Consider the following 9,972-nt stretch of genomic DNA (forward strand, 5'->3'; position numbering starts at 1 on the left):
ACAATGTGCATTTAGTCAAATAATATTAAATTTGCAGAAACTCAACTGCGTTATCAACAAGTGAGTGGAGTGTTTCAGTGTGCCTGCTTAATCCAACTGTTCCTGAGAAAATGTTATAGCCTTTTCCATCTCGGATATCGTCTCTCTCACAATCTCAAGCTCCCCCTCCATCCCAAGAGCCCTAAAAGTACGAATCGTTGCTTTGTTGTTTTTCATCATCCAAATTGCTAGCTCGATTGCAAACCTTCTTATTCTAGGAGCTTTGACTGATGGGTATTGATAGAATTTTAGAATTTGCAGGAATTTCGTTGTTAATTTGATCTCATTGATTCCAGTTCGATTGAATGTGATACTTGCTTCTCAAGGAGTCATGAACTTGAAAACCTGTGTTGCAAGCCATAGCATTACTTCTTGTACTTTGTTTTCTTAGGACATTATCATCTTCAACACCTGTTAATTGGGTTCACAGGAATCCAGAGACCAGTTAGAACGATTCTTACCAAACCCTAGAAAGCAAGATGAAATGGAAGAAGGGTAATAATAATGTGGATTTATCCATGATGAGGTGGGTGGGGGCGGGTGGGATTGCAGCATGAAGAAGAAGAAGGGTATTGTTGGGTTCAGAAAAGTTTGATTCAGTGTCAAAATCAGAGGTTGCTGGCGCATGGTTGGGACGAAGTTGTAGGAGGAGGTAGATGAAGAAGAATGGCAAAAGGGTCATCTCAAATGACCAAGGGTTAGTTTGGGCATTATAAAAAATCTAACTACGCCACGTCAGCACATAACAGACAGATGCTAACGGCAGGCGAGGAATTAGTAATTTTTGGAAAACTATAGGGGAATCGAATGTAAGGTGGAAAAACCAAGGGGAGAAACGTGTAATTAGGCCAAAATACAGGGGAGGTATATGTAATTTTCCCTATATTATATATTTTGTCAGTGAAGTGACTGATCCTAAAACTAATCTCAGTTCCATACTTCTCAATGCCTCTTTAATTGCAGATGACCTAATTCTATAAAAACACCAATTTTCAGTTTCAGTGCCATTGATTCCACTTAAATAGTCATTCCTATATGCTTTTGATTTAATAATTGTTTTGAATAACTTTTCCATCCTTATTTTATTTCCATGTCATTCATATTTCACCAAATTTATAAAAACTTTCACCCAAGTCCTTTCACCCAAGTCCTTATATCAAATGCTTTAATATTAGCCCGCCAATTGTTTTCTTAATTTTTTCTCAGTTGCTTTATGTCTTTTTTCTCTAGATTTCTGGTCTTTGCCATGCTTTAAAACAGGAGTCTTAGTGCTAGTGGTTGCCTCAACTTCATCATGCCACCATCATTGCTCTTAAAATTGTCATCTTGGTCTAGATTTTCTAAATAATACAATTGCTATTCTTGTAGTAATACTGGCTGGGTCATTATATTTCTTTCTAAGTTCCATGATCTATTGTACCCAAAATTAAGTTCCATGTGTCAACTGATCTCCTCTTTCCTTCTGTTCCATGTCTTAGCATATTTAAAGCTGTTAACCTATGTTATGTGGTTAAGCACTCTTGAGAGATTACTTTGTAATCCATGTTGAACTCTGTCAGTCTGTCCTAGTGATGAAGGAGCATCATCTGCGCCATTGTGTGGCACTACATAAGCTTGAAGTTGCGCATGTTGGAGGGTTGGTTAGAGAAGAAGAGCAATCTGAGATAGAGTCTCAGATTTGCAGGGGAGAAAGGGGATCACAAATTCACCATACACTCACGGAGGGCAAACCCAACCAAACTTTTATTCAACTCTCTGTTCCCAATGTTGTGTACATGCAATTATATAAGAAAAAACAAACAAGACTCCTAGCTAGACTCTTAAGACTAAAAAAATTAACTTTTAATCTATTTCCTATTCCAACTCTAAGACTAAACTAGCCTATTCCTATGTATCCAATGCAAAACATGAATCAAAGATATGAAGAATAACTAAACTACTACCAACCAATGGTGGTCCAAAAATCAGGGTTGAACCGGTTGTTAGAATATGTGCCTAAATATATTGGGTCAATGGACTTGCTGAATTCTGTTTTGGTCCTTTTCTTCTTCATGCTTCAATCTACATCAACTCTACCCCACTTAAAAGAAACTCGACCACGGGTTTTGGACAAATTAGACAGTCATCATGCAAAGTTGATCCTTCAATTAAGGCCATAGCAAAAGTCCAGTAGCTCCTTGAAATTATGAATGTAATCTTGAAGGTGAGGAGTCTGTTCTTTAAGATACTCTAGGTGGAATGGCAAACACTATGTGCTCAACCTCAAAGTCAGACGCTTACTTGATTGTTGTGTTCATAGTCTTTTACAATTGTATCCTTGACCTCCTCCACTACAAACTCCTCTACGGTGTCGAGTTCTTTGGGTTCCTTGGACTTTCAGGCTGGCTTCGATGGCCGCAATGACGGAATTACTGTTGCAAGTTGCAGACAGAACTTAGCATAATGCCCGTGACAGTTGCAATGGTAGCACCTGATCTTCCCTACATTAGAAGTAGGCGCTTTACCCTTTTTCAAAACCATAGTTGTAGCTCGGTTTGTGAACCCAACAGGTTTGGTGGCTAGAAAATGTTCTCCACCCTCCTCGAATTGAAAATTGAATCTCCGGGTTGATGTCTTCACCAAGTCTTATGCTAGAAGAGCCTTCTCAAAACAATCATGGATGCTACTAATACTGACCACTCCCATCTTATCTTTAATTTCAAGTCGTAACACCAATCTGTAACGAGAAATCAAACGATCATCTTCCTTGTCTAGTCACGTATGAGCAATAAGATCATCAAATTTGTCTATATAATCTTCAACCGATAGAGACACTTGTTGAAGGGTGTTGAGTCGATTGTGCAACCTTTGGCGAAAAGTTTGAGGTATACATTTTCCCTTTAATTCCTCCTCCATCTCCCTCCCATGTAGTGGGTTCCTGCCTACGTCGATTCAACTTCTCTTCATAATTTCGCCACCATTCCCTTGCCCCCACCAATTTAGAATGTGCCAACTTCAATTGCGTTGACCATCTTTTACTTTTGATGACAAATCAACACTGAGCATATTGAGTTTGTTATTCCACCCAATTACTTTGAAGAGCGAACTCACGCTTGGAATATTATATCCAAACATCTGTGAGCTGCCGGAATATTGTTATAGGTTGGAATGAGACACTCGTCATACAAAAATGATCCCTCGACTTTCTAAAACTTGAGGTTGAATTTCTTTTAAGACGGGGCAAGCTGATGTAGATCGATGGAGGTTGAAGAAAAATCAGCAACAACCTATCCAGATTCCTTCCCCTCTTCCCCATCGAACCATCATGTTTGGGCCCATACTCTTACAACACTTGAACCCATATATCAAGCCATCAAGAAGCAGCTCTTCAAAGGAATATTTTTGTTAGATTTGTGGGGCCTATAAGGCCCTTGCGTGGAGATATTTTCTGGAATGGTTATTGATTTGCGTAGGAAGAACTCCTTAAAGAAGATTTTGCTTGATCTTAATTTCTAGGGAAAATTACATTGCGACCCCCTGAGGTTTGTCCTAAATACAAAGCAACCCCCTGTGTTTTAAAAGTATACAACCAGCACCCCTGAGTTTAGGATACTTGTTACACTCAGCCCCCATCCGTTAGAGCATTCCCGTTAGTTGCTGATGTGTTGGCTTTTGATGCCTTAAAATGACAAATATAGCCTTAAAAAGGTGTGAGCTTACCATTTTGCCCTTAGAGAAGCCCAAACTTCACACTATTGTCTCTCTTACTTTGTCTCTGCTATCTTTCTTCTTCCTCTTCTTCTTCTTCTTCCTCTTCTTCCTCTTCCTCCTGCAAACTCACCTACCCCCACCCCTTTGCAACCCCATCCACACATGCTTAACACCCCCCCCCCCCCAGTCTCTTATTTTGCTCAGGAAGGTGTTCCTTCCTGAGCAAAGTCAAGAAGATAAGGTGTTGCCTTCCTGAACAAAGTCAAGAAGGTCAAATCTGCAATAGGCTTAACCTGTCTACAAAAAGGGCATCGGTATCGGTTGCCTTAAATTGTTCTCAAATCTTCAATTAAGACATCGGGATGTAGCTTGTTTGTGTTTATTGGTACGAACAGAGATTTGAAGATCTAGAGGAGGGCAGAGGATGGTACATACGAGAATCAGAGACTGCGGAGGTGTTGCTGTGAGAGTGAAAGGGAAGCACTGCTTACCGACATCGGTTTCTCAGTAGTGCCATTGAGAATGGAGGAGGGACGCTGCAAGTTCTGGTTCCCCAATAAAAATCGATTCTGTTTGAACAAATGTCTCAGCAATTCTCTGTTCTGCTGAAACCGCAACCCTAAGTCTGAAGAATAGAGGATTACATGTCCACTAGACCCCTCTCAGTAAGCTCTCTTTTGAAAATTCTGTACTGCAAGAAAATCTAGAATCACATCTGAGAAGATGCCCGTTTCTGAAACAATTCCAATCATTGAAACAACAACCTTTCTACAAAAAGGGCATCAATGGCTGGAGAGATTATGATGTTGATGATTTGAAAGTCATTTCGAAAGATGCCGAAAACTTTACCTTCCCAAATAAAGAGTTGTCTAAGCCCTCGGATGACATTACCTCAAACATGAAGAGGAATGCATTATATAACATGACCGTCCCAGAATTCTCCGAACTGATGAGAAAGATAGAATTGATTCACGGTTCTATCAGTTCGGAGATTCACGAGTTGTATAACATACCTGAAGTTTGGGGCATGTGGATTAATAAAGGAATAGATTGGAAATTGCCGTTCCAAGAGAAACATGTTCTGCAACAGGTGTCGATTCTCGGGAACTTGGCAGACTTTGGAATATTGGAAAATTCTGTTGGGAACATAGTTTGTCCAAACATTGCAGAACCTTTGTGCTCCAATGGGTCATCCGGGGATAAGGTCCCTACCGTCATTGAGTTTGGGGCAGGGAGAGCATACCTAACACAAATGCTTGCAGATTGTTATGGTATCAATAAAGTGTTTTTAGTCGAACGGAAGTCTTGCAAGCTCAAGGCTGATCGAAGTCTACGACAAACAGAGAACTTGACTTTAGAGCGTTTGAGAATTGACATATAGGATTTGAATTTGGATGCTGTTGAATCTTTGAGGGGAGTTCCCTACCTGGCGATTGGGAAACATCTCTATGGGCCTGCAACAGATTTGACCTTAAGGTGTTGCCTTCCTGAGCAAAGTCAAGAAGATAAAGCTACACATTCAAGTGGTAGTCATTACCTGAGAGGACTTACTATTGTGACATGTTTTGTCGATGGAAACACTACACAAATAAAAGATATTCATAGACACAATAGTGGGTGTGGTCGGAGGTTGCAGCGGTGGTGGGGCGGTGGTTGAAAAAAAAGAAGAGGAAGAAATAGTGGTGGGTGCAGGGGCAGTGGTTGAAGAAGAAAGAAGAGGAAGAAATAGGAATAGTGGTGGGTCCCAATTTTTTTATGTTAAAAAAATAAAAAAAATTAGAATAAGGTTATTTTAATTGAAGGGTAAAATTGTCATTTAAATTTTATATTTAACACCGTCCACTTAAAGGTGTTGGGTGTATATTTTGGAAACACAGGGGGTCGCACTGTATTTAGGGTAAACCTCAGGGGGTCGTCGTGTAATTTTCCCTAATTTCTATTTAGAGATTTATTTAGTTTGTACAGGAGGGGTTTGTTTTTTAGACTATTTAATAAGATAGGGACTGCATTATAGCCCCCATGCTTTGAGTTTTGAAAAAAAAAAAAGAAAGCTTGTTTTGTTGCTGTGTAATTCAGCTGTGGTGAGTGATCAATGGTGAGAGACCAAGCCATAGGTGAGAGGCCTTGGTCATATCCCCCCCCCCCCCCCCACACCCTAATCTTCTCTCCATCGAGTTCTCTTGTTACTATTTTTGTTACCCTGCAATAACTCAACATCGGAGAGGAATCAAGGTACTGTTTTCCCGCTGGTGTTGTTGCTGTTTGATCCTAGAAGACTATCCCATCGAGTGTCACAGAAGCTGGTCCTTGAAAGTGCAAACTTATACCCTGCAATTCTACTGTACTGGTGATTTCCTACAGCAGACTTCAGGATTGCAACTCCAGATCAAGTCATTAGATTCAACACCTATTTCGACATGCAATGCCCTCCTTAGTGTCTTCCTTCAATAGTGATTTAAGCCTGATTCAAAGGCTGGTTTGGCTGTCACAGTGAATTGCTATTTTTGAATCCTATTTTCTAATTCTGAGTTCCCTTGAAATCTTCTAATCCAGCCATCAGATTTGGCTGTTATTTTGAGGAGCTATTCCACTCCTAGTACCCTACCCTTGATTTCATCAAAGGAGTCTAGTTGCTAATTCTGCAACCAGAGTTAGTATTGTCTTGTTTCTTCTGTGGCTGGACATCAACGTAAAGTACTGTTAAATCTTGTTGAGAGTTAAAAGAGTTAAAATACATTGCTGTCCACCTACTGTTTAGGTATTCTGTTATTTTTCTGTTGCTAGAAACTGAGGTTAGAAGGTACTGTTGTTAGTATCGGGAAGTCCTATTGTGGGTTAGGTTCAAAGTTGTCTATCTGAGTTCTAGCCTTGCATTAGTCTTGATGGGTATGTCTACAAAAATAGGTAAACGGACACCTAAATGTTCCACATGGAAGACTGATTTCATCCATTCTGACCATTGGATATGTAGGGAATGTTCTGGATTGGTCACATGTAAAATTCCAGCCCCAAATTCTGTCCTCCCTCCCATGTAAATCCATGCATCTCTCAGTCGTCCAAGCATTCGTGAAAACACTTTTGGTAGTCCTTAGTTTTCATTACTTTAGCTTACCACATTGCTTACTCTTTTTAAGCTGAAACTTGACCTGTGAGAAAATAGGTTCTCATCCATCTATACATGTAAACTTGCCCATTGAGAAAAACACGACTCCAGAATAAACTAATTCCCTGAAGTATATTTCTTTTTCCTCTTAATTGCATTTTCTTTTTTCTGCTGCCTATGATAATTTGTTCTGTAGCACTGCTTAGACAGAAACCCTTAATTGTATAGGTGAAGTTTTACCTGAATTTGTCTATGTTCTGATTCTTTAGTGTTTCTGTTAACAGTTACAACTTGAACAGTTCCAAGGAAGAAAGAGATTCCATTAGAGCTCAGAAAAGGTAGCATTTCAATTTCATTTCGTCACCCTTTTATTGGGGAAATATCTGTCGATGAACTTTATTAAACAATTTACATTTATGTGGATCTAAGAAATTCTCTGTACCTTTTGTTCACTTGGTCAATATATCATTTTTTAAATTGGTGACACAGAAAGGAGTATGAGAAACTACGGAGGCAATGCAGGCGGCTGCTAAAGCTCAGTGATAATGAGAACTTTAGGCTAAAAGAAACATGGGGAACTAGCAGCAATGGGGATGGTGGGAGTCTGGTCCAAAACCTGGACTCTCCTGGCTCAGAAGAAATCGTCAGTGCCAGGGATTCCCTTTCCACTGAAGAGGGGAACCCAGAGGACTTGGACTCAGGCCACCTTGTTCATGATGGAGTCCATAAAGTCTCCAGCTCATTGGTGGATGGAAATGGCTGTAACAGTGAAGTTACACAAGCAGATGCTTCTGTTATCAACACAGAGTCATCCGACTCGGACTCTTCTGTTGAGGAACCTGAAAGCATGCAGAATTTTGAAGAGATTGATCCTGACAATCCCTCCAAGGGGGATTCTTCCCCTTCCAGGACAGGTTCCTCCAAACCCTATACGGCTGAAGATTTTACCACGTGGCAAAGGATCATCCGCCTGGATGCAGTGCGGGCAAATTCAGAATGGATTGTATACTCCCCAAACCAGGCTGCAGTTTCGGAATGCAGGTCACGGCGTTCAGCTGAGGCTGTTGGACTGAAGGACTATGACCACCTAGAGCCCTGCAGAATTTTCCATGCAGCTCGCTTGGTTGCCATCCTGGAAGCCTATGCACTCTATGATTCAGAGATTGGGTACTGCCAGGGAATGAGTGATCTACTTTCTCCAATAATTGCCGTGATAGAGGACGACCATGAGGCCTTTTGGTGCTTTGCGGGTTTCATGAGGAAAGCTCGTCATAACTTTAGGCTTGATGAGGTAGGAATCAGGAGGCAGCTGAACATCGTGTCAAAGATCATTAAGTGTAAAGACTCCCATCTCTACAGGCACCTGCAGAAGCTTCAGGCTGAGGACTGCTTCTTCGTTTACAGGATGGTGGTGGTTCTCTTTAGACGGGAGCTAAACTTTGAGCAAACCTTATGCCTGTGGGAGGCGATGTGGGCAGATCAGGCAGCAATAAGAGCTAGGATTGGCAAGTCTGCGTGGGGGAGGATTAGACAGCGTGCCCCACCGACTGATGATCTGCTACTATATGCCATTGCAGCCTGTGTATTGCAGAGGAGGAAGCTGATTATAGAGAAGTACAGCACTATGGATGAGATCTTAAGGGAGTGCAATAACATGGCTGGTCACTTGGACGTATGGAAGCTTCTAGATGATGCACACGATTTGGTGGTAACCCTCCATGACAAAATATGAAACCCTCCAAAACGCATCTCTTCTTAAGAGAGGAAGGGAGGGGGGAGGGGAGTTCATATGAATGATTCCTTTCACCCAAGAGTTTTGAGGGCTTGGGAAGAAAGGGAGCCTTCCCTAGTCTCTTCGAACCGCAAATCAAGAACATCCAAGGGCTATCTCTACGTTCAATGTACTTTTTATGTATTGCCCACTTGCTGAGCTCATTAAGCTATGGTGGCAGGAAAAATGAGGAGAGGGGGGAAAACCTTTTCTGTTTTTGCAAAACAATCAATTTCATTACTGAAAGAGTTACAGTTGGGATTGGAAAACCCAACATATGAGATAACATTCTCAGATAGCGGGGGTTAAGAACTAAGAACCGAGATCAGAGCTCACTGTAGAATTCACTACACCCGTGCTATGTTGGTGGGGACTACTTTCTTACTACCATAAGAAACATATCTGAAAGAGTTGCATCATAGACCACATTAAACTTCAGGTAGACAGACTGTTTCTGTTAGGTTGATCAGCATCAAAGATTTGCATTCCAAGCTGACATCCCTGATAATATTATCTTGTGGGGACCCGAGGCAAGGAGACTATGTTGACGTTTTTCAACACTATTTGCCATCAGAGGTTGAATTGATGCTCAAATTTTGGAAATATGTTGCCGACCTTCATCCCCTCTACTCATGAATTATCAACCCTAGGGCTGTGTTTGGTATGCATTCTCAGGATCGATTCTGAGTTGAGAATGCATACCAAACAACCCAAAAGTTGACACAAAAAAGAAACACGCCCTAAAAGAATTCTGTGCCGTCCTGCCCCTCGTGAAAGATTGAAATGCAGCGTACCCCTCACCTGGTTAATGCCTGTGTGTACAATCCTATTGGCCCACGTGCGTGCAGGACCACACTGCTCCACATGAAACACTTTAAAATGACTAGATCAGTCCTCTACTATTTTAAATCTTTGATTATTTTTTGCTTTTGCAGGAGGATTCTTGTTTTGTACAGTATCTGATATATTGTTGGCTTCCCTGCTGGTCAGGTCTGGCCTAAGCTTATACCTCCAGCTTAAATTATGGGCTGGGCTAGTTTCAGGCTTTCCCTCAGACCATACCATCTAAAGGACAACCATACCTTTATGTGTTACGTATATCCGCCATTCCACGGTCCTAAAAGTCGGTTAACCTTTTGGGATTGATGTGTGATTTGTGTGATTATACTTTCATCAAAAAAATAAAAAATTACGACCCTTTATCTGTTCAGGAGAAAGGCCTACACCAGTACTCCCTGTGTCTTCTCTTTCCTCCCCCCAAACAAGGAGCATGAATGTCTTTTCACATGGAAAGCAAAGTGATAGACACATGAGACCACTGACATAGGCCACGCTTTCAGGCGGAGATCATTTTTCTGATTTTTATTAG

The 9,972-nt window shown here is 41.2% G+C and overlaps 2 protein-coding genes across 3 annotated transcripts in view; both read left to right on the forward strand.

The window, feature by feature from the left end:
* The window catches only part of LOC122649070 (rab GTPase-activating protein 22-like), a 29,241-nt gene extending 20,398 nt beyond the window's left edge, over positions 1–8,843 (forward strand). For both annotated transcript variants that reach the window (XM_043842430.1, XM_043842432.1), the window contains 3 exons: positions 7,117–7,170; positions 7,322–8,582; positions 8,617–8,843. In XM_043842430.1, the coding sequence (XP_043698365.1) occupies positions 7,117–7,170; positions 7,322–8,564 (1,297 nt within the window). In that variant the 3' untranslated portion in view covers positions 8,565–8,582; positions 8,617–8,843. The remainder of the gene's footprint in view (positions 1–7,116; positions 7,171–7,321; positions 8,583–8,616) is intronic.
* Positions 4,293–5,321, forward strand: LOC122649073 (tRNA:m(4)X modification enzyme TRM13-like). The gene has a single exon (XM_043842436.1). It carries the CDS (start codon positions 4,628–4,630, stop codon positions 5,108–5,110), a length of 483 nt encoding a protein of 160 aa, XP_043698371.1. The 5' UTR covers positions 4,293–4,627; the 3' UTR covers positions 5,111–5,321.
* Positions 8,844–9,972: the final 1,129 nt, after the last annotated feature.

Source organism: Telopea speciosissima, chromosome 1 (assembly GCF_018873765.1).
Source record: "Telopea speciosissima isolate NSW1024214 ecotype Mountain lineage chromosome 1, Tspe_v1, whole genome shotgun sequence".
Lineage (NCBI taxonomy): Eukaryota > Viridiplantae > Streptophyta > Magnoliopsida > Proteales > Proteaceae > Telopea > Telopea speciosissima.

Excerpts from the sequence above, each read along its gene's own strand:
- LOC122649073 (XM_043842436.1), top strand. The coding sequence starts at position 4,628 with ATGAAGAGGAATGCATTATATAACATGACCGTCCCAGAATTCTCCGAA.